Source organism: Gigantopelta aegis, chromosome 3 (genome assembly GCF_016097555.1).
Source record: "Gigantopelta aegis isolate Gae_Host chromosome 3, Gae_host_genome, whole genome shotgun sequence".
NCBI lineage: Eukaryota > Metazoa > Mollusca > Gastropoda > Neomphalida > Peltospiridae > Gigantopelta > Gigantopelta aegis.
Window position 1 is genome coordinate 21,606,709 of NC_054701.1, and position 25,374 is coordinate 21,632,082.

The following is a 25,374-nucleotide window of genomic DNA, read 5'->3' on the forward strand; positions in this document are numbered from 1 at the left end:
ACCCATACTGTCTAGAAGAGTATAGATCACTTATAGAATACAGGCTAATCATTTAGCTCTACTCTCTGTCCTCTTTGATGTATTTCTGTGATCATTTAAAACGGTGTTTACAGACGAGTAATATGTTACTTATTCGGTGGTATTACACGACTTGAGGCGAGTGGTATTATGCGAAAAATTAGATATGATTTCCAGGCATGTGGCAATATCCAATTTATTAAATATGTTTTACAGGCGTGTGGCATTATACACTTTATTAAATATGTTTTACAGGCGTGTGGCATTATACAATTTATTAAATATGTTTTCCAAGCCAGTGATATTATACGATTTATCACACGTTTTCCAGGCGTGTGGTACTACACTACATATTAAATATGTTTTCCCGGCGTGTGGTACTACACAATTTATTAAATAAATTTTTGAGGCAAGTGGTATTATACATTTTATTAAACATATTTTCGTGGCGAGTGGTATTACACGATTTATTAAATATGTTTTCCAGGCGAGTGGTATTACACGACTTATTAAATGTTTTCCAGACGACTGATATTACATGATTTAATAAACATGTTTTGCCAGGCGAGTGGTATTAAATTACTTACTGAATATAGTTTCCAGGCGAGTGGTATAACACGACATATTAAACATATTTTGCAAGTCGAGTGACATTACACGACTTATTATATATGTGGTATTATACAATATATTAAATAGGAGCTTCAGGCAAATGATATACAGTTTATTACATGTTTTGCAGGCGAGTGGTATTACACGACATATTACCATTTTATTAAATATGTTTTCCAGGCTAATTGTATTATACAATTTTTTAAATATGTTTCCAGGCGAGTGATATTATACAATTTATTAAATATATTTCCAGGCGAGTGGTATTACACGACATATTTCGGAGATCCAGACCACCACCCTCTGACTGACAGAAACTGGCACGATCGACGAGAAATCCTAATGGTCATCATCACACACTCTCCCTCGACAATGTGAGTAGACAGATGTCTGAAGCATTCTCATAATCAAAACATATAACATACGCCAAAATAGCCGTTTCAGTTTCATTTTAAACAGATGTCTGTGTTTCTGTTTAAGTAAGGTTCAAGCACGCTGTCCTGGACACAGTGACACACTTCAACAACGTGGGTTGTCTATCCATTGTCAGTGGGTTAACCCTTAACGCTCATATAGACTAGTAACTCAATTAGTAGCAAGGAATCTTTTATATGCACCATCCCACAGACATGATGGCACATACTGCGGCCTTTGATATACCAGTCGTGGTGCACTGGCTTGAACGACAAATAGCCCAATGGGCCCACCGACTGGGATCGATCCCAGACCGACCACGCGTCAAGCGAGCACTTTACCACTGGGCTACGTCCCGTCCCGCGATAGCAATAACAAGTGAACACTAGATGGTTCGTGTCCAGTGAAGTTCAGTACATATTACCGCGGTCGATTAATCTTAAACTGATTGGTTTCACCTTTGTTCCTGCGAGGCCATCACTGTGTTGACCATTCAGTCATCCGATCGGTGGCCATCACCATTTGTCTTAATGTGGTATTAACCACACAAACAAATGCATAATATATCTTGTTTTCTGAAAAACACCAATTTCACGTTTAACGACAAGGTACGAAGACCCGTGGGTGTTGACAACCCATTATGATATTAGTAACGGTATTGGTACAGTAATCAATGCTGGACACATCGCCTTAAAAGCAGCGGCTTTTGTTCTGCCAACATATCATTAAGCTGGGTAATAAGTGCATTTGAGCGATCGGAAAGTGACAACAGCGTGAAATATATGTATTCACGATAATGATTCCTGTATTTGTAATTAGTTTTGTCAGGTGAAACAAACACATTCGGCCTTGTATTCAAAACGGTGTATCAAGGTACTATTTGCAAACAAAATCACTGTGATAAGTTGTAAACAGAACACAACGCGGAGATGGACGTTCTACACAGATCAGTGTTGGAGTTAAGTAAGTAGTATATTTATTTAACAGTTTATTATTTTTAAAATATGTATGGTAGTATTTTGAAATTAGTTAACGAAATATCATTAACAAGAGAAAGAAAGAAAGTATGAAAGAAAAGAATTAATCGATGACTAAAGAAAGAAAAGATATAAAAGAAAAGAATGAAATATGTTGTATAGGCACACAGCACATTTATTTACAGTTATATAGTTATAGGACCACACATACAGTTAGAGAAGACACCCGCTTCTGTCAGTCCGTGGGTTACTCTTTTTCGATTAGCACAAGGGAACTTTTTGTAAGCACCATTCCACAACCAGGATAGTACATACCACAGTATTTGTTATGTATGTTCCTCTAACGTTGTTGTGGAACGGCCTGATTAATAAAGTAATACAGTTCTGTTCTGTTCTGTCACCCAACTTGTGCAGTACTTCTGGGACTGGAAATAGCCTAATTAGTCCACCATCTGAGATCGACCTGAGATCAATCGTGCATAAGACGTTTTAATAATAATAATAACAAGACAAAAAGGACGGAGAAAAGTAACTAACGAAATAAATAAAATAGAAATAATACATGAAAGATTATTATTTTAAGAACACTGATTAGCAGAGCACAACTGGTATTTTAAATGTTACCATAATATGTCCTATTGTGTGTCTTGTAAAGCATTTGCAGTTACGTATGCTATTGAAAAAAAAAAACCGGCCTTGGTGGCGTCATGGTTAGCGATCGTTTACAAGTTGGTCTAATCGGTCCCAGTCGCAATTACATCCAAACCCTTTGCTCCGCATGGATGGGTAGACCACTTGCACCGACCAGTGATCCATAACTGGTTCAACAAAGGCCATGGTTTGTGCTATCCTGTCTGTGGGAAGCGCAAATAAAAAATCCCTTGCTGCTAATCGGAAAGAGTATGTAGTGGCGACAGCAAATCTGTGTGTTCAAACTTGTCTGACGTCATAAAAAATAAAATGTATTGCGTCGTATTTTTTTCTAGCCAATTGTCGCAATTACATTTTTATGTGTGACATACTTAAAACAACTATTTATCTTACATAAAATGTATTTCGTATTTTTCTAGCCAAAAAGTATAATAAATATTTATCTCTTTTTCTTCCTTTTGTAGCATTTTTAATTTTGTACACTGTGCGTGGAGAATGCATTTTCCACGGTACCAACGAATTCGCTGGGCTGACCATACGGCCTTGTCTTTTTACGGGTTGTGACATTTGCAGCCAAGATGAACGCGATACAAATGTGTTTTCAACGTGGTGGAGATGTAAGTGTGACAAGATGTGTCCACTGTTTGGTGATTGTTGCTGGGACTATTTCAAAAACTGTGAATCGCTTACAAATACCTCTGACGTCGTCAAGTACATCCAGTCGATCAGAGAAGACCTCCCCCCACGCAGGGTCACCGCCGCCTTCAAACTGAGGAAATACGGTAAATGTATAAACCTCAGAGATAAATGGGGATATTTCTCAATTGGTTTCTATGCCGTGTCGATGTGTCCCGAAGATTACCGTGACGAATCGGTTCGATCTCGATGTGAGAACAGTACTCTGGCGATTCCCATGGATATTCCAGTTGCAAACAGGTGGAATCTGGAAGAAGTGTATTCGAATTTGTTCTGTGCAATGTGTCACAATCTCGAAGCCCGAAATACCATTTTTTGGAAAGTCAGTATACTTTGCTCTTTGCATATTGGAAGCACGGACTTAGAGGCCATCAGGACGAAATATTCAGACAAAAATTGTTTCACTGCCGCCGAAGAAGAAATAAAATTCCGTTTACGCACTTGTTATATTTTGTATCCAAATAGGTGCACTACGGATACAAATTCGATACTTCATGCAACAAATATTACACTTTCATTACCAGAAGCCAAATCTCTATGTGACAGCTATATTTCGCCAGTAGCATACAATGACGTTAAACTGGCAAATCCTCACTGCAGTCTCTGCTCCTTTGACTCCACGGAATACAAACTGGTTCATTGCCTTCAAGGCAGGAATCATGATGAACGCTTGTGGTTGCAAAATTCAACTGAATACATTGTCGACATTTCTCTGTTGAATAAAACACTGACACTAACAAACAGTGACAGCAAAGTGGACATCCCAGTTGTATTTTGCAGTAAAAATGAACGTTACAGTTCTTTGCTGGACAGATGTGACCCCATTAGCTGTTCCGGACCGTCGACCATTTTGTTACCTAACGGTTTGTGCGGACCTGTTCTAACTGCGGGGCTGCTGCATCAGACGAAAGGTCAATTGCGGGTCATTACTGACGTAGAAACTGTCGTCTGGAACCAAGACAATTATAAAGTATTTACTGACAGAATTTTAACAGAATTTAAAAACATAGCTGATGAATATACGAACCACCAGATGAATATTGCTATCTCGGTTATATCACAAGAACACGGAAATCGTGTCGTGAAGAAATCCGGTCTTTCGATATGGGTTATTGGTGTATGGAAATATTCAGTTGAAATTAGCATCACTTCTTCTCTTACTTTCAGCGAAACTCTGTCATTGCTAGACGTATTTTATGGAAACGTTGCTTACACCAAAAATCCAAACACCTTTTTTTCATACACAGTTCGCAAAATGACTGCTATGAATTATAAGAAACAAGAATTTGACTGTATAAATGAAACTACCGTTGTTCTTAAAAACACACCATTGTTTTTCGAGAATGATATGATTTTTACTTATGACGCACTGTCCGATTCTTATATTGACCTCGAATACGTTCCAAGCATATTTGTTTGGTCAGATATCCATGCTGATATGCAAATCGAAAGTATCCTTATATGTAGGAATATTTTCCCAAACTGTGAAACATTTAAACTGCATAACGACGAGTTTAACCAAACGGCTGATGGCAAACTGCATATCTTTTCAAAGGAACATGAACTAGTAATCGAAATTGGACAATTTTCACTTGTAAACGGAACGGCGTATATTTGTATCCAAAGCTTCATGAAGCAATGGAAGCAAAAGGATATCAACCTAACCACAAACAGAACCAGATATCGTTTGTATCACGTCATCGCCAGCTCCGTGTGTGTAGCAAGTTTAACTTTGTTATTAATTATCCTAATAGCATACAAAGAGCAGGGGACCAGATATCAAAAACTCGTTTTATTTCTTACTTGCATGCTGATGCTGGCATACAGCCTTGAATTGTGTATTTTGTTGGACAAGAGTTCGACCACAACCATTGTCTCTGCAATGCTACACTTTGTATGGCTTCAAAGTTTCTTTGTTTTGGGGCTAATGGCGATCGATTTGATACAAGAAGCCATAAATGTTGCGAATAGTCCCGACAGTGGACGATTCTTCGTGTCAGGAGTGTTCATTTCAGTGTTCGCTTCAACCTTGGTGATCGTGTGTTGTATTGTCCTTGACGTACGCTTTGTGAATGACCTCCGGATAGGCTACGGTCAAGGTCAGACAATATGGTGGATCGCAAGTCCTCGTCCCGTAATAATCTTTGTGGTCGTACCCATCTCAGTTACGGTGTTATTCAATGTTGTTAGTGTGCTATTTTTAATGTGTAGACGTCACTCGAGCAATACAGCAAAACAAGGATGTAATACAAAGACAGGGTACCATTATCGGTCATTCATTCAGTCAAATTTGATTCTGTCAATAACATGGATGATGGGTGTCACATCGGACGTAACCAATGATTCTAATATCTCCATGGTTTTCTACACACTCACTGCCTTTGTAGGTGTATTTTTCCTCTGGTCGTATGGACTGCAGTGGGTGTTTTGTTACGAAGGACGAACACACGCTCCTCGCAATTATCAATTGCAATTTATTCCACCTGCATCTGCCAGCACCAGTAATCAAATACTCGTTCACGCTGACCGTTCCTCTGATTTGGGAGCGGGATGTAGCTCAGCGGTAGAGAACTCACCCAAGATGTAATGAGTCACAGGACGGGTCGTGTTTTATCTCTGGCTCAATCAGTGCCTAACTACTGGTATTTCAAAGACTGTCTATATGGGAATGAAATATAAACGACTGGTATATCAAAGACTGTATCGTGTACTATCCTGTCCATTTGGGAATGAAAAATATACAAGTGACATATCAAAGACTGCAGTATGTCCTATCTTGTCTATATGGGAATGAAATATAAACGACTTGTATATCAAAGACTGTAGTATGTCCTATCCTGTCTATTTTGGGTATGAAATATAAACAACTGGGATATCAAAGACTGTAGTATGTCCTGTCCTGTCTATTTTGGAAATGAAATATAAACGACTGATATGTCAAAGACGGTAGTATGTCCTGTCATGTCTATTTTGGAAATGACATATAAACGACTGGGATATCAAAGACTGTAGTATGTACTATCCTGTCTATTTGGAAATGAAATATAAACAACTGGGATAACAAAGAATGAAGTAAGTCCTGTCCTGTCTATATGGGAATGAAATATAAACGACCGATATATCAAAGACTGTAGTATGTCCTATCCTGTCTATTTTACCGGCGTCGGTGGTGTCGTGGTTAGGCCATCGGTCTACAGGCTGGTAGGTAATGGGTTCGGATCCCATTCGAGGCATGGGATTTTTAATCCAGATGCCGACACTAAACCCTGAGTGAGTGCTCCGCAAGGCTCAATGGGTAGGTGTAAACCACTTGCACCGACCAGTGATCCATAATTGGTTCAACAAAAGATCCCTTGCTGCCTGTCGTAAAAGATTAGCCTATGTGGCGACAGCGGGTTTCCTCTAAAAAAAAACATTGTCAGAATGACCATATGTTTGACGTCCAATAGCCGATGATAAGATAAACAATCAGTGTGCTCTAGTGGCTTCGTTAAATAAAACAAACTTTACTTTTTTTATCTTGTCTATTTTGGAAATGAGATATAAACGACTGGTCTATCAAAGACTGTAGTATGTCCTGTCCTGTCTATTTGGGAATGAAATATAAACGACTGGTATATCAAAGACTGTAGTATGTCCTGTCATGTCTATTGTGGAAATGAAATATAAACAACTGGGATATCGAAGACTTTAGTATGACCTATCCTGTCTATTTTGGGAATGAAATATAAAAGATCGTGTGCTACCTTTTCAGAATGGCTAGCCCATCATGTTATAGGACTCGCCAGTAAATGTCAACTGCTGTTTGTGCTGAATCTGCTTTGTATATTTGAGTATTTTTGCAATGTTTTATTTTTAATAACAATAGAAGCACATGCACTGTTTTACCAAAGTGTGGTACGTTAATTATTCTTAGTAACTATTTTTAGTATATAGTATTGTATCAATAGCAGCCAAAAAAGTGTGAAAATAAACATCACGGTCAGTTATGTATATGTGTTTGTTGTTGTTACTATTATTAATCATATGCGAGCTTAAAAACATTCTGGAAAATTTTTAACTTGAAATTAAAAAAACTACAAAAAACCCATTAATATCGAGATTAACTAATTTAACTGTAGTATTGATGTAACACTGACTTAATAACACTAATTAATACCCCGACGGTGTGTGGTGTTTGTGCGGAATTATGTCCTTGACTAATTATGCCCCTTCCTTAAACCTCCTAAGTGACATCAACTGGCTATGGACCTGCTAAATGTCCATTAAGCTCTGTCTTGTGCAGCCTAGTCTTGGGAGTGGCAGTCGTCCTACAACACGGGAAGGATCTATCCAGTGGCAGACCTCCTGTAGCAGACGAAGCACCTGACTGTATTTCATGGAAGCAGTCACAACCTTGTTAAAACATCCTTTTGGATTCTTTGTGCTGATATACGATTTTGAATTCAAGTATTACTTTATCGTTAGGTCTTTAACTAACTCAGTGATAGCTGATGTATTTGTTATAATGTTCTTTGTGTATATTTATTTACAAGTCCAATTCAAGTGAGAACACCGTCTTATAAAATGCACGCCTGTGGAACGACAAGGGCTGCCACTCTCGCGGATGCTCACCACAACGACTGCATCGGTCGAACAGGTAACTCTAAACAATAAAACTTATATATGCTAGTACCAGCGTTGGGGCTGGACGTAGCCCTGTGGTAAGGTGCTCGCCCGATGAGGGGTCAGTTGAGGTTCGATCTCCATCGGTGGGCCCATTGGGTTATTTCCCGTTCCAGCCAGTGCACCATGACAGTCCTTTGTATGTGCCATCCTGTCTGTGGGATGGTGCATATAAAAGATCCCTTGTTACTAATGGAAACATGAAGCGGTTTTCCTCTCTAAGACTTACCAAATGTTTGACATCCAATAGCCGAAGATTAATAAATCAATGTACAATCTTTAACTTTAGAATCTGTGTGTGCAACTATGGGTTCATATATTCATATTATGATATTAAACTACAACAAAAACAACGTCAACAGTAACAACAACAATAACAACAGCAAAATAATAAGAAACCCACTGTCACCACATAAGCTATTCCTATCAAATCGGCAGCAAAAGTTGTTGTATGTCCATTTTCCCAAAAACGGGACGGTACATAATCCGGTCTTTCATTTATTAGTTTATTAGTTGTAGAGCACTGCTTGGAAATGGGAGGGGGGAGAGTCCATTGAGTGCGATCGATCCTGCAACCCTCATGTGGGCGCTCTATCACTGACCTACATCCCATGTGGGCGCTCTACCACTGACCTACATCCCTTGTGGGCGCTCTATCACTGACCTACATCCCACGTGGGCGCTCTACCACTGACCTACATCCCTTGTGGGCGCTCTATCACTGACCTACATCCCACGTGGGCGCTCTATTACTGACCTACATCCCGTGTGGGCGCTCTATCACTGACCTACATCCCACGTGGGTGCTCTATCACTGACCTACATCCCACGTGGGCGCTCTATCACTGACCTACATCCCACGTGGGCGCTCTATCACTGACCTACATCCCGTGTGGGCGCTCTATCACTGACCTACATCCCACGTGGGCGCTCTATCACTGACCTACATCCCGTGTGGGCGCTCTATCACTGACCTACATCCCACGTGGGCGCTCTATCACTGACCTACATCCCACGTGGGCGCTCTATCACTGACCTACATCCCACGTGGGCGCTCTACCACTGACCTACATCCCGTGTGGGCGCTCTATCACTGACCTACATCCCACGTGGGCGCTCTACCACTGACCTACATCCCGTGTGGGCGCTCTATCACTGACCTACATCCCACGTGGGCGCTCTATCACTGACCTACATCCCGTGTGGGCGCTCTATCACTGACCTACATCCCACGTGGGCGCTCTATCACTGACCTACATCCCACGTGGGCGCTCTATCACTGACCTACATCCCTTATGGGCGCTCTATCACTGACCTACATCCCACGTGGGTGCTCTATCACTGACCTACATCCCACGTGGGCGCTCTATCACTGACCTACATCCCACGTGGGCGCTCTATCACTGACCTACATCCCACGTGGGTGCACTATCACTGACCTACATCCCACGTGGGTGCTCTATCACTGACCTACATCCCACGTGGGTGCTCTATCACTGACCTACATCCCATGTGGGCGCTCTACCACTGACCTACATCCCGTGTGGGTGCTCTATCACTGACCTACATCCCGTGTGGGCGCTCTATCACTGACCTACATCCCACGTGGGCGCTCTATTACTGACCTACATCCCGTGTGGGCGCTCTATCACTGACCTACATCCCACGTGGGCGCTCTATTACTGACCTACATCCCGCGTGGGCGCTCTATCACTGACCTACATCCCACGTGGGCGCTCTATTACTGACCTACATCCCGTGTGGGCGCTCTATCACTGACCTACATCCCACGTGGGCGCTCTATCACTGACCTACATCCCACGTGGGCGCTCTATCACTGACCTACATCCCGTGTGGGCGCTCTATCACTGACCTACATCCCACGTGGGCGCTCTATCACTGACCTACATCCCGTGTGGGCGCTCTATCACTGACCTACATCCCACGTGGGCGCTCTATCACTGACCTACATCCCACGTGGGCGCTCTATCACTGACCTACATCCCTTATGGGCGCTCTATCACTGACCTACATCCCACGTGGGTGCTCTATCACTGACCTACATCCCACGTGGGCGCTCTATCACTGACCTACATCCCACGTGGGCGCTCTATCACTGACCTACATCCCACGTGGGTGCTCTATCACTGACCTACATCCCACGTGGGTGCTCTATCACTGACCTACATCCCATGTGGGCGCTCTATCACTGACCTTCATCCCACGTGGGCGCTCTATCACTGACCTACATTCCACGTGGGCGATCTACCACTGACCTACATCCCGTGTGGGCGCTCTATCACTGACCTACATCCCACGTGGGTGCTCTATCACTGACCTACATCCCACGTGGGCGCTCTATCACTGACCTACATCCCACGTGGGTGCTCTATCACTGACCTACATCCCGTGTGGGCGCTCTATCACTGACCTACATCCCACGTGGGTGCTCTATCACTGACCTACATCCCACGTGGGCGCTCTATCACTGACCTACATCCCACGTGGGCGCTCTATCACTGACCTACATCCCGTGTGGGCGCTCTATCACTGACCTACATCCCGTGTGGGCGCTCTATCACTGACCTACATCCCACGTGGGTGCTCTGTCACTGACCTACATCCCACGTGGGTGCTCTATCACTGACCTACATCCCGTGTGGGCGCTCTATCACTGACCTTCATCCCACGTGGGCGCTCTATCACTGACCTACATTCCACGTGGGCGATCTACCACTGACCTACATCCCGTGTGGGCGCTCTATCACTGACCTACATCCCACGTGGGCGCTCTATCACTGACCTACATCCCACGTGGGCGCTCTATCACTGACCTACATCCCACGTGGGTGCTCTATCACTGACCTACATCCCACGTGGGTGCTCTATCACTGACCTACATCCCACGTGGGCGCTCTACCACTGACCTACATCCTGTCTCAGATTAGTATTAAATGCAATCGTGCAAAAATTAAAACTAAAGACGTTTTGATTAATAATAAATAAATAAATAAACAAATAGATAAAGACGAAATATATTTTTAAAAACCCTAAAGTTATTACTGGACTAGTGCAAATAAAATGATTGACAACATATACATGAACAATGGATCACTGTAGATCTGTGGCTGTTATTCCTCACACAGGACACCACAACGACTGTTTTCTAGCGAGTGACTCTGATGTCGGGACCTACCACGACACGGCAACAGAGAAACCGTATCTGGCTGGAGACACGCGCTATTTACCCATCAGTGGAGAAACCTGCGGACGGAGCGTTGATTCACAGTCAGTTGAATCTTTATATCCCTCTGGCGCTTTCTGCTAGAACCCGAAACATCTCGCTGATTGTCTGAGGCAGTGCAGTTCTTATTACGATTATAGTTACAATTGTCTGAAGGGAAGATCGAGAAAATGTCCCTATTTCTTTCTACATCTATATATCTACATATATATTTCTGTTTCTCTATCCTCTGTCTCTGTCTGTCTATCTCATTCTACACCATTCTTCTGTCTTTCTTTGTCATTTTGTCTCTATTTCAACCTTCCTCCCTCCTCTGTTTTTATCACTCTTTGTTTTTCTCTCTTTTCCTTTTTTTATATTATCATTTTAGTATATGCAGTCGATTAAAGGACATTATTTGCACCTTATAAAATGTATTGCAATTGTTATTTTGTATACCGGTAATATATATCTTATATATTAAATGGCATTACGTCATAGCTGATTGTCTTTACATTTATGTCTTAAAAATCGATTCAAAATCGACAGATCTTCCCTCTTGAATTCATATAGAAGTATCAAAGTGCTTTAAGATAGTGACGTTTTGCCATAGAGTTATTTCCTTTTTTCAGTAACCACAGAACACATAGAAGTGACTGTCCGACTGCCCAAAAGGAATTAAAGGAATTTCATTGGTCAATTCTGCACGACGGCTACCATCCGGATGTTCTTTCTGATTGGAAGAGACAAGGGTGTTTTAATGAAATACATAAATTACTTGGTTACAGACTTTCGTTGAAGAAGGTATTAATATGTTATGCCGTCTGTTGATATAACATTTAAAACAATAGATTCAACATTCACAGTTATTATAAATGCTCTAGGCATACATATAAACTTTACTGTTGTTTATAAACAAGTAAATTGTCTCCCAGAATATTTAACATTATAATAAGAAATGGTGTGACCGTGTCATATATATGTTAGAGGCAATGTGCCAAATCAGTTATATAGGCATTTTGTAAAATGCCCGTGTCCCTTAGGCAGTGAAAGTATATATATATATATATATATATATATATATATATATATATATATATGTGTGTGTGTGTGTGTGTGTGTGTGTGTGTGTGTGTGTGTGTACGCGTGGACAATTGAGAGAGAGAGAAAGAGAGAGAGAGAGAGAGAGAGAGAGAGAGAGAGAGAGAGAGAGAGAGAGAGAGAGAGAGAGAGAGAGGGGGAGAGAGAGGGATAGACAAAGAGACCAGCTGTAGCATAAATGTATTACTGGGTTTATTCATCGGTAACATTGCATATCTTTCTAGGTCATTCTACCGACCACAGTGCAAGTTGGAGGGGAGGTGTGTTATCACATTGCTTTGGAAAACACAGGTTACGCCGCTCCGTACAAACCCTGGAAGGTCGCCCTCGTTTTCAAGTCACATAGGGGGTATAAAAACCTTTTGGAAACAATACATAGTGACCAAACAACCTTCAAAAGTATACTAGTATTACATCGTGCAACTATTGTACCCATCCCCATTTTATTTCAGTTTTAGGGAATACCTGGCATCTTAGAATATCCATTTTTGTGGATAACGATGTTTACCTACTTTTAATATCTATTATTTAACAATTTAGAATATATCATCAATGGTCGTGGAAGGTGACTCCCGTTCTGGTAGACTCCCAACTGCTACCACTGCTGAAAATGTTGATGTTATGCAAAACATGCAGGACGCCATACAAGGCATGCATGACGCCATACAAGGCATGCATGACACCATGCACATTGATTACCATCAAAAGAAACTTCCATGAATGGCGAATGTTATGCCAACTTGTTATGATACCTGGTCCAATATGCACTAAATGAGAAGCCTTGGTGAAAACGTCGACTTGGAGTTATCCAGCAAGACTACGCAGGCACGTGTGCAGGGGTAAGGTGTCGGGGTTCGAGTCCCCTCCCTGGTAAACGTCAGTCGCCACACACAGTAAAAAAGTTAAAGTATGTTTTGTCTTAGTGCACATTGATTTATTCATCATCGGACACGTGATTTCGAACATTTGGTAATTCTGACATGTAATCTTAGAGGAAACCGGCTAGATTTTCCCATTTATCGCTGGAGATGTTTGATATACACTTTACCACAGATAGGACAGCACATACCACAGCCTTTGATGTACCAGTCGTGGAGCACATATTGATACCACTGAAAGGATTCGATCCTGGGACCAAAGCACCTCAAGCGAGCGTTCTACCGACTGCCTTTGCAGCAAAACAGTGCATAAATTCATACCAGTCAAGATGCAATTGCTGCTGTGCAGTTTCTCCTGATTCACGTAACCTGGCCTCAAGCAACTAATATTTTTTCTAAAACTGTGTTGTTGTGTGGATTTGAACTTTTGATGTCATTCTTCTTCCTCACCTGACTTGGACCCAAGCAATTGTTATCTATTCTCGAATTTCAAATTAGCACGTGCCTGGATTTCAGGGAAATAAAGGACTGGCTGACAATGTAGCTCGGCTTGGCCTGGAGTCGAAGATGTAACCTACAAACGTGTGATTGGTTACCTGCAGTAGAGGTAGGACAAGTACAGAAGAATAGAACAGTTGTTATTTTATGATAAATATGCTTTGGAGGCTCCCAACATGATAACAGGTTCTTGTATGCACACTACATGTTGCAATTATCATATATAAAGCTCCGTTCACATGACCATAATTTACACTCATGAGTAAAAATACATTTATGCATATTTTACCAACGTGTGCAAAACTATATTTGCAAAGGGTTTACATGAATACTGTATGAAAGAAAGATGGCTTCAGTATAATCCCATTTCAACCATTATAGAAATACATGTATATGGAAATATTTGCTCAGGTTAGCAAGTTTTGCACATGGCCAAACATTGTCTGAAATACTCGGGCAATACTTTTACTTATATGCAAATTATTCAAAATTACACATGGAAGTATATTTACTCATGTATGCAAATGCATTAATTTTATCAAATTTACTCAATATGCAAATTTGCATATATGTAAACAAATACTCTTATATGAAAATGTGTGCATGTGAACGAGGTTTTAGATACCAGTTACAGTTAGCATTGTCAAGATGTGTTCATGAGGTGTTAAACAAACATTCCTTTCTTTTTGTTTCCTTTCACAGCAGTCACTACTTTGCCGCAGACCTCAGTAACGTTGATGCGAAATCCTGGCTCCCAGGCATCGACCATATCCTGTCTGGAGCAATCAAACTTTCAACTCATGTGCACAGTGGAACGTATGACGTAAGTGTCTGATATGTGATGTTAATAATATATTCAGAATCAAGTTTATTTTTAACAAGCAGTTTGTTATTCTAATAAATAAAGATATTCAACACTGAATAATGCTCCATAATCATCACTAAAACATTTATTTGTCCGAGTCCTTATCACCTACGTAAAAATGTCAATACACGATTGTCAAAATTGACCACATGACACATGCATGTTCATACTTGGTATTTGATAAGCAAAGAGGTTGGTTTACGCAGATGACAGATTTCCCATACCGTTAACAAATTGAAAAGGAGATCGTGAAAATAACAACAATGTCAAATATATGAAATATACACAAATTATTTTAAAGTGAAAACCTTTTGTTTTATTTTCTTAATTTGTTTCCGTTGACTTTATTTCAAAGAGGTAAAAAAAACTTTATTTTATTCAGGTGTATCTATGATAATTAAGACGAAGAACATATTGTATTCAGATGTATCTGGCGATCTATGATTATACTTGCTATCGGCGAGTTATGATGACAAGATAAAGAAATAATTGTATCCAGGTGCATTCGGCGATCTGTGATATTAAGATGAAAATGTTATTTTATTTGAATCCAGGACATTTGCCCCCCAGGACATTTGCCCCCCAGTCCAAAAATGGATAGGTGGACATTTGCCCCCCAGTCGAAATGATGGCTAGGACATTTGCCCCCCAGTAGAAATGTTGGCTAGGACATTTACCCCCAGTAGAAATGTTGGCTAGGACATTTGCCCCCCAGTATAAAAATTGGTTTAATTAACAACTTAAATTACTATGTTTACTAATTTCTTAATTAACCCTAACCCTAACGCCTAACCCTAACCCTAACCCTAACCCTAACCCTAACCCTAACCCTAACCCTAACCCTAACCCCTAACCCTAACCCATACCCATGTGCTTTCTAATGTGCTTTTTCAACATGTGCTCAAAATTAAAATAAAGTTGTTCACAATATTTAATGTTTTTGTTTCATTTTATCAATATAGTAGATATCAACTGGGGGGCAAATGTCCTAGCCAACATTTCTACTGGGGGGCAAATGTCCTAGCCAACATTTCTACTGGGGGGCAAATGTCCTAGCCATCATTTCGACTGGGGGGCAAATGTCCACCTATCCATTTTTGGACTGGGGGGCAAATGTCCGTATCCCATTTTATTCAGGTGTATCTGGCGATCAATGATATTAAGATGCAGAATTTAATTTTATCCAGGGATATCTATGATAATGAGATGAACTTAATTTTATTCAGGAGTACCTGGCGATCTGTAATATGATGAAGCACTTAATTTTATTCATGCTTATCTGGCGATCTGTGATAAAATGAAGAACTTAATTTTATTCATGATTATCTGTCAAACTGTGATAAAATGAAGAACTTAATTTTATTCATGTTTATCTAGCGATCTGTGTTTTTCGTGCAGAGGTGTCGTTAAACATTCATTCATTCATTCATTCATTCATTCATTCTAGGGATCTGTGATAAAATGAAGAACTTAATTTTATTCATATTTATCTAGCGATCTGTGATAATACGATAAAGAACATAATTTTATTCATGTTTATCTAGCGATCTGTGTTTTTCGTGCAGAGGTGTCGTTAAACATTCATTCATTCATTCATTCATTCATTCATTCTAGCGATCTGTGGTAAAATGAAGAACTTAATTTTATTCATGTTTATCTGACGATCTGTGATAAAATAAAGAACTTAATTTTATTCATGTTTATCTGGCGGTCTGTGATAATACGATGAAGAACTTAATTTTAATCGTGTTTATCTTGGCGATCTGTGATAAAATGAAGAACTTAATTTTATTCATGTATGTATGGCGATCTGTGATAAAATGGAGAACTTAATTTTATTCAGGTGTACCTGGCAATCTATGATGACAAGATGAAGCACCACGCAGACTATTACATACTTCTGGCAAACGGCGGTGTACCTCTCAACTCCGCCGGGTTGAATTCCTTGAAAACAACCATCCACGTGAGAAGATAACCAGGGCCGTATCCAGCCGGAAATAACTGTGTGTGGGAGTGATGTGTGTGTGTGCGTGCGTGCGTGCGTGTGTGTGCGTGTGCGAGAGAGAGAGAGAGAGAGAGAGAGAGAGAGAGAGAGAGAGAGAAAGAGAGAGAGAGAGAGAGAGAGAGAGTTGACAGTAAAAAAAAAACGTGCCACAGTAATATAAGTAATATATAGTATATAGTGGAATCTGTCTGTGGCAGCCACTCAAGTGATCAAGTGGTTGTCCAGACATGTGTCCTTCATATGCAAGTCCGAAAATGTATCCTTGTACTAGTATTTATCTGCCTGCCTTGATCTGCACCGCGCTAGGTACTGCCCTGAAACAAATATTAGATATACTGACATCAGTGAAAACGCACCAGCCAGCTTTGTAGTTCTAAAAAGCGTACGAAAAGAAAAAAAAACAATACATTGAACTGATTTTCTATAACTAGATGTAAACTGGTAGATAATAATCATTCATTCTTTCATTTCATTTCAACCTATTTTCGTGCTTATATCCAATTAAGGTTCAAGCATGCTGTCATGGGCACATAACTCAGCTATCTGGGTTGTCTGTCCAGGACAGTGGGTTAGTGGTGGACGAGAGTGTAGTGGACTTACACCTACACAATGAGTCGTTAAAATTCACTCTTGGTGGGTATGCGAACCCTGTACTTACCAGTCTTATGTCTGATGGCCTAACCACGACGCCACCGGCCTACTCTGGGTTATTGTGTGTTTTATAACAACCTCAAACATGCGATAGCAACAACAACTTAAAATTAGGTGGTGCGTTTTCAATGGATTTCAGTATCTTTCTGTTAACCGCTTTAGCTGTTTCTTTAATCAGTACTTCTTAATGCAATTCCTGTCAAGTACTTTCTTGTATTAACCCTTTCTTACTTATTCATTATGCAATTTTTTATAAGGTTCGTTCCTTTCGACTGTCGAAATGAATTATCATATATCTTTCATGATTTTGTTTTTAACCATGTTGACTCCAAATTCATAAGTATTAACATAAACATCTCCATTGTGTTTCGATTTTAGTGTGCGTGCCTGTTGGTTCTACGATAATGCATGTTGTGTGTGTGTGTGTGTGTGTGTGTGTGTGTGTGTGTGTACGTATGGGTGTTGTATACATGTGTCACGGGGATCCTATAATACCCGTAACTGAATAAAACACGATTATCCAAATATCTCTCCTAACTGTATATCTATTAGATCTCTCTGTATCGGGCAGTCCAATACCCGAGTGGCTCGGCTCTAGGTATAATCAGAGATACGATCTTATATAATATGTATTTTATAGCACGTTAGTTCACTAGAAAACACAACAAATCACAATACACTTTGGAATCTGTATTAACCTTAAGCTGACAAATATACTTGCCGCAGTAGTTAATTAACAACAACAAATAATAACAACCCAGAACTAATCACTTAATTAGTTAATCACTAGGTGTCTAGTTTACAAAATATTCTAATCACTTCACCGTGATACAATACACACACGTGTGATAATTGAGAAACGCTGCCAGGGGAACTTAATTAATAAAGGAATTACAACTCTATTCCTAATTGGTTAATTTTTAATTAACCCTTAACTACTCATTCAGTAACCTTGTAATACAGAGATAATACTGGTGCATATCTCCATAAAGACAATAACCTACAGTTTACCTAGGTCCTCTAGGATGACTGGTTAAGCTTTAATAATTTTAGAACAGTGAAGCCTACAATTTACTTCGTCAGATTACCGGAAACACTGTCTAAATAATATTGGTATAATACAGTATTAAAATATTTAAAGTCACATCAATCACATCAAGGTTATACAACAGAGCAGAAATACTTCAAAAAATCTCAGAGACAGCGAATATCGCATGGGGGCACAACGCGGTCCCTCACCTATCATGTGAATTTCCACCACTCCCAGAGTCGATATATTTTCTTAGATGACCAGACATGCTGTCGCCAGTTCGCCAGAAATACCCCGGTCATAAACCGTTCTACCGGAGTTATTACGTAACTACTGGCCATATGGCCTTCGCATCTGATCTAAGTGTGTATTAGGGGATACAGTCGCGCGGAGGTATTACGTAACCAAGTGCCCACGTGGTCTAAGTGCATATTGGGAACAGCTCGACCACCATCGCGCGGGGGTATTACGTAACCACGCCGCACACGGCCCTCTGAAACAATTAACATCGCCACAGGCGAAAAAAAATAAGAGCATGTTCCGTCACAACGTGTTTGAATGTAGGTACACGTATAGGTGTGTGGGCGCCTTTATGTGTAACACCGGTGTATTTGTGTTGCTCTTTTGTTCTGTGTGCGTGTATTTCTGCGAGTTACTGCGTGCGTGCATGCTGTGTTTACATTTACAGTATGGTTAAACTGTTTTTGTTCGACTCACCTGATTTGTGTTTTACCATTGACAAGGTATCTGGACTACATTCTTCATCGAGCACCTGCCGCTCTGTCAACGCCTGGACACCTCCCACCCATGGGCGTTACTCGAGAGTGTTTGGCCCATGTAAGAAACCAATCAGGGTAATTGTATCACGCCTCAAGACAAGACGTGTTACAAGTGCATAACATGAGAAGAAGTATTTAATATTAACTTCAATTACATTCCTTTAATATCTCACCATGCAGATCACTTTCGGGGTAGAGTTAGCAGTTCACTTCTGGGTCAGAGTTCATAGTTCACGTCCAGGTCAGAGTTCATTTATCAGTTCATTTTCGGGTCAGAGAACTTTCATCGGGTTCCGAGATTGTGAATTCCATCATTAGGCAAAATGGAGATATAATAACGACATGCTTGTTTTAAATACTATGCAAGGTAACTCAACCCAAAGACCAAATCGGATGAAGTTTCCTTACATGGTTGCTATAAATCTGTGGTATATATTTGGCGTTTTCTTATACCAGAGGCATGTTTTATTAAAGTGTTATTATATATAATATTGCTATTTGTAGCTGGAACAACCGGAAGCAGTCAACATTCTGTTTGTACAGAGATCAACGTTCCTGACGGCTCGTTTGAAAATCACGATAACACGGCTTGGGCGCCATACCATGGCGGTTATACTTTCGTGACGTCAGAGGCCCAACATGGTACAAGTAGTATCAAGGTTATAAATGGCGGCGCTGACCACTACTTTCGATTCAGTCCACCGTAAGTAAGATTGTGTATTTTATATAATGCAATAGCGCATCGGCATAATCAGATCTGATATCGCACAATGAGTATAATCTTTGTGATGATTTAACTATATTTGTTTTTCTATATAATGAAATCACTGGTTCTAACCTCTTTATTCAAATACTTCTCGAACATTTATATTTGTTGTTGATATTGGGGTTTTTTATGTTATAATTGAAATTAGATTCTTAACAAGGTACAGAACATTAAATATAGCCTAACCGATTGGAAGACATAGCTTGTACGAAAGCTTAAAATTTAATTTCCACACATATTTTTCAATTTCATTTTTTTAAGGAAACCATATTAATTTAGTTATATACGTGGTATATATACGTCCTCTCACCTCCCCTAACTACACCCATATTTTAGCTTAAATTACTATTAATATATTATAATTTTAATTTACTATGTTATTCCAAATTAAATGTATCCCTTCATGAGATCAGAACTCGAGCCCAGGACGGACGTGTCTGAACCGTTAGTGGACATGGACAAGTTATTAAGAGTTTTCATACCTCCGCCTAATTTATATTAAAATAAATTAACCGTTTTCCATTTGCAGAAAAACGAAGTTCATTCTGACGGGATACAGCAAAATGATTGGCTCAGCACACAGTGAAGCCAATGACTACAGCATTTTCTGTGATTTAGAGGTAAGAGGTAAGAGAGAGAGAGAGAGAGAGAGAGAGAGAGAGAGAGAGAGAGAGAGAGAGAGAGAGAGAGAGAGAGAGAGAGAGAGAGAGAGAGAGAGAGAGAGAGAGAGACAGACAGACAGACAGACAGACAGACAGACAGACAGACAGACAGAGAGAGAGACAGACAGACAGACAGACAGACAGACAGACAGACAGACAGACAGACAGACAGACAGACAGAGAGAGAGAGAGAGAGAGAGAGAGAGAGAGAGAGAGAGAGAGAGAGAGAGAGACGGAGTTAGAGAGAGAGAGAGAGAGAGAGAGAGAGACAGACGGAGTTAGAGAGAGAGAGAGAGAGAGAGAGAGAGAGAGAGAGAGAGAGAGAGAAAGACACACACAGAGAGAGAGACACAGAGAGAGAGTTAAAACTGTAGTTGTATTTATATTTTACATTAGTAAATGATGATAACATATGGTGACTAGAGACTGTGTTGGTAATCTTTACTACAATAATGATTCACAGAAGCCAGATGGATCGCATGTCTGGGGGAAATATGCAGCATTCCAGCAAGGAAATTCGCAGTGGCACAAGGCAACTCTTCAAGTTCACCTTAATGAGGTAAAACAGCATTAACGTTGAAGTTAAAATTTGTTTTGTTTAACGAGAGCAAATTGGATCATTAGTCAACTATTGGATGTCAGACATTTGGTCACTTTGATTCGTACTCGTCGGAGAAACCCCCCTACATTTTGCCATTAGCAGAAAGGCATCGTTTATATTTCATTCATTTCATCTTATTTTCGTGCTTATAGCCAATTAAGGTTCAAACACACTGTCCGGGACACATACCACAGCTATCTGAGCTGTCTGTCCAGAATAGTGGGTTAGTAGATAGTGGTCAGTGGTTAGAGAGAAAGAAGAGGGTGTAGTTGTCTTACACCTACCCACTGAGTCCTTAAAATCGCTCTGGGTGGGAGTCGGTACCGGACTCTGAATCCAGTATTCATCAGTCTTATGTCCGATGGATTAACCACGAAACCACCGAGACCGGTATCGTTTATATGCATTTCCCACAGAAAGAACAGCACATACCACGGCATTTGAAATACTACTCATGATGCACTGGTTGAAGGGGAAAAACAACCAGAGATTGCATCCAACGGTGGTTCGATCCTGCGACGCAGGCACCCCCACTCGAGAGGTCTAACGACGGAGCCAGATTCACTCCCTGCCCGCCCCCTCAATAGTTTAAAGAGACAAGAACGAATAGGGAGTAGGGAAGAATAAGGAGAGATAAGAATAGGTGTCATATCTCCAGTCAAGAAAAATAGTTTTTGATCGATTTAATTTATTTATAAAAACTATCATGGAATTATATATATAATATATATATATATGTGTATATTCTAAATTAATTTTATAACTGAATCTTATAATCATTTTGAATGCCCGAGTGAGAACACCATAGGTGAGATGTCCGTGTTCCATCAACATTAATATTACATATAGTTGTTTTTCGTGTATTTCAGGGAATTGCAGTAGCAAGATGTTATTTGCTCTTTCGTAATTTTGCAAGTGGAACAGCTTATTTTGACAACGTTAAAATGTGGAATGTTCCTGTCTCGGTAGACCCTAACACGTGTGGCGTGTAACATTTTGTCGTAGTCAAGTGGAATAAGTAGATATTTGATTATACATATTTCCGTTTGCCTGTTTTTATTTTATTATATATATATATTTTTTTTTTTTTTTTTTTTTTTTTTTTTTTAATTTCATTCACGTTTTATTTTTTAATTATTTATTGTCCCAGAAAACATCCGTAATATTAGGAATCTTCTCTATTTTTATTTGTGTTTTGTTTTCTTTGTTTGTTTCCGTAATTCAAATTTTAAGTAACTATTTAGCTTCAGACTAGTGGCAAATATTGCCATTTCTTAGTCAGTGCCACCTATTGTTAATACCGTCACACCCAAGTGCGTGTTGACTGTAGCGAGCGACATTTTACGTTATGCTCCTCCGAAAAATACATTAAAAAGGAGAACATTCGCATGATAGGAGGTTCGACCCTCAAAAAAAAAAACCCACAAAAAAATACCCTATCTGTACACGTGCCTTAACACCATGAAAATGTGTGATATATATGGTATCACACGGCGATATCCAATATAAATCAACATCCACTGGAATTATCTCTTTACCTGCTTTTAAACCTGGTATTTCAGGGTATGTAAGAAATAAGATATTACATTCGCATCCATTAGATAACATTTATTTTACAAGAAATTGTTACAAAATGTATTCAAGTAATATTTTCTCATTATATACGCTTTGAAACAACTCACTGCGAGATTGTAATGAATTATAATTTGATGAAGACTGTTTATTAATTATCATCAGTTGACAGAGGAGTTCTTACATTAAAACTAATATACTCAAATTTGCAAATGTTTAACGACTTTTCAAATCAAAGATCATTTGGTGTTTAACACAGTCATTGCAAGACCGGTCTACCACTGTTTAACAGAAATGCATTTGTTTAATGTTTTAACTAGACTGTGAAAAACACCCACATTGCAGCTATTAATTAGCTACTTCGTCTGAAAAGCAACTAGGGAACCGTTTAACAGACACGTACTTTTAAAACATATTTTAACCAGATTGTGAAAAAAGGCAACGTCTACCGAAAAGCAGCTAAGAATCTTTTATTTGTGTTGTTCCTACATACAGGACAACACATACTATGTTGTTTGATATACCTACTATGGAAGGTACAGTCCGGAACTGGAGGAACAAAACACACTGATGTTCGTCTATTTCAAAAGGAATTCTTCGTCTTTGCTTCCCTCGATGTCATTTCATTTCCCATTTCATTTTTTGTCTTCGCCGATTTCACAAACAGCAGAGAACCTCTGTCTCCAGCTGACGTCGTTGAAGAAGAAACCTTTCCTGCGGACCATGTTGCTGACGTGTTCTAAGTTCCACCAGTTGTCGGGTTGCCGTGGAGACCAGACCCATTTTTTCATCTCGGAGGACAACAACTTACCGCCGTGACTCCACGTCCATTGTCCTTCAACCACCATGTCGGTCAAACCGATATACACGTTATCTAAAATATACCAGTTATTATATTACTGTTATAGGCATCTAAAACATACCAGTTATTATATGCATCTAAAACATATAATTTATTATATCACTGTTTTTGGTATCTAGAGGGCGTATTCACTGGGATGGTACAAAATGGCTGCGCCCGTTATATATAATAGCCGTCACATTTAAGCGTTTTGTTAATTAACTATACAATTATACTTGTTGATATTAAACAATAATGTGCGTTATATATCGTTGAATATGCATACCAGGCCAAATGCCTTAATTGTCCCTTCCTTTAAAGCCGATGGCTCAACTATTTCAACCAATAAGCTGCTGTGCTTACGGTCAATAAAGAATTGAAAACTGGAGTGAATGATTGAGTGGGTATGTGAGTGTGTGGGTGAGTGAGTGAGTTGGTGAGTGAATGAGTGAGTGAGTGAGAGTGAATCGGTGGGTATTCTGTTGAGATACTCATTAGTGGATTTGTTTCCTGAGGGTAGGCCTAAAACAATTGTATGTTTCTAGGAACGTGCTGAAAAACGGTAGAGTAGATATTCATACCTACGGTTCCACGCAAAATGTTATGCATGTGGCTGTTGTTTTTGTAGGCCCTAGGGTCATGTCTTACGATTGTACTATACCAAATAAAATCTCATAGGCGACCATGCAAACAATCTATTTAAAAACACTATATGCAATATATCAACCAAACTATGACCCATAAATATCATGACTACAATCCCCTCATTCAAAGTATTAACTGACAAAAATGGTACCTTCCATTCCATGGCTCATTTTCGATATAACTGGATGATTTTACAATACTCCTAGTTTTGCAAACAAATTTAGTACTCTTTTTTATAGGCACCCAATACATGTTTCAAGCACACGGCTACTGGTACTAAATAAAATAAAATTGCATATGTTCTTGGCCAGATGAAACGTTATTTTTATAACACACACAGTCACATTTATTAACAATGGCAAGACTTGTAGTATTAACTGCTCTATCAAAAGAAAAGGTGCACCGCGACCTTTGACCCAGCCGGATGCTATTTGGTTTAGTACTGCCTTACGAGTATGCGAATCACCTTTCGAAAAACTCTTATTTATGATTAGCGGATACTCCTTTTACATGTTGGGAACGGAATTTAGCTCAGTCGGTTGAGCTCTCGCCTGAGGTACTTGCGTCGCAAGATTGAACCACCTCGGTGGATCTATTCAACAACAAAAAAATTATCGTTCCAACCAATGTACCACAACTGGTCAAAGGCCATGGTATGTGCTTTCCTGTCTGTGGGATGGTGCATATATAAGATCCCTTGCTACTAATGGAAAAAAATGAAGCGCGTTTCCTTTCTAAGACTATATGTCAAAATTACCTTTAATATACAGTTTCCCATAGACAAGATGTACCAGTCATCGCGCACTGGCTGGGATAGGGGACAACCCAGGTCCAAGGAGGAAATCAATCATACGACTAATCACAACTAAAGGCGACCCCACACGATGCGAGGCAGTCGTACGGTAACAGCCATGGGAATAGTCGATTGTGAAAAGACAAATATTACGGGAAGAATTTACAAAGCCTGTTTATGTCTTACACTCGTGTAATTACATACATATACAATGTTTAAACGCCTGCCTTTAAGAAAATCAGGACTCGTAAATGTGGCCCTACTAATTTCATCAGAATCATCGGTTGCTATACGTTTGGCTATACTCGTATGAAGCACTCATATCGTGTGGCATCGCCTTAAGATTAGCGCATCACCATCAAGTTGTAGATGACCGATAATAAGCGACGGGATAGGTGTGTGATCTGGTCTCCCTTTTGGTGGCCATAACT

The 25,374-nt window shown here is 39.9% G+C and overlaps 2 protein-coding genes across 2 annotated transcripts in view; one reads left to right on the forward strand and one right to left on the reverse strand.

The window, feature by feature from the left end:
- Nucleotides 1-22,131, forward strand: part of LOC121367693 — a 32,659-nt gene extending 10,528 nt beyond the window's left edge. The window contains exons 4-15 of the mRNA XM_041492018.1: nt 887-1,004; nt 7,904-8,007; nt 11,180-11,321; nt 11,889-12,060; nt 12,582-12,706; nt 14,436-14,556; nt 16,442-16,561; nt 19,028-19,121; nt 19,568-19,766; nt 20,359-20,449; nt 20,955-21,050; nt 21,962-22,131. Of these exons, the coding sequence (XP_041347952.1) occupies nt 887-1,004; nt 7,904-8,007; nt 11,180-11,321; nt 11,889-12,060; nt 12,582-12,706; nt 14,436-14,556; nt 16,442-16,561; nt 19,028-19,121; nt 19,568-19,766; nt 20,359-20,449; nt 20,955-21,050; nt 21,962-22,084 (1,505 nt within the window). The 3' untranslated portion in view covers nt 22,085-22,131. The remainder of the gene's footprint in view (nt 1-886; nt 1,005-7,903; nt 8,008-11,179; nt 11,322-11,888; nt 12,061-12,581; nt 12,707-14,435; nt 14,557-16,441; nt 16,562-19,027; nt 19,122-19,567; nt 19,767-20,358; nt 20,450-20,954; nt 21,051-21,961) is intronic.
- A 988-nt stretch (nt 22,132-23,119) lies between these two features.
- LOC121367695 (C-type lectin domain family 10 member A-like) overlaps nt 23,120-25,374 on the reverse strand; it is a 14,017-nt gene continuing 11,762 nt past the window's right edge. Inside the window, exon 7 of the mRNA XM_041492022.1 lies at nt 23,120-23,538. Coding sequence (XP_041347956.1) covers nt 23,300-23,538 — 239 coding nt within the window. The 3' untranslated portion in view covers nt 23,120-23,299. The remainder of the gene's footprint in view (nt 23,539-25,374) is intronic.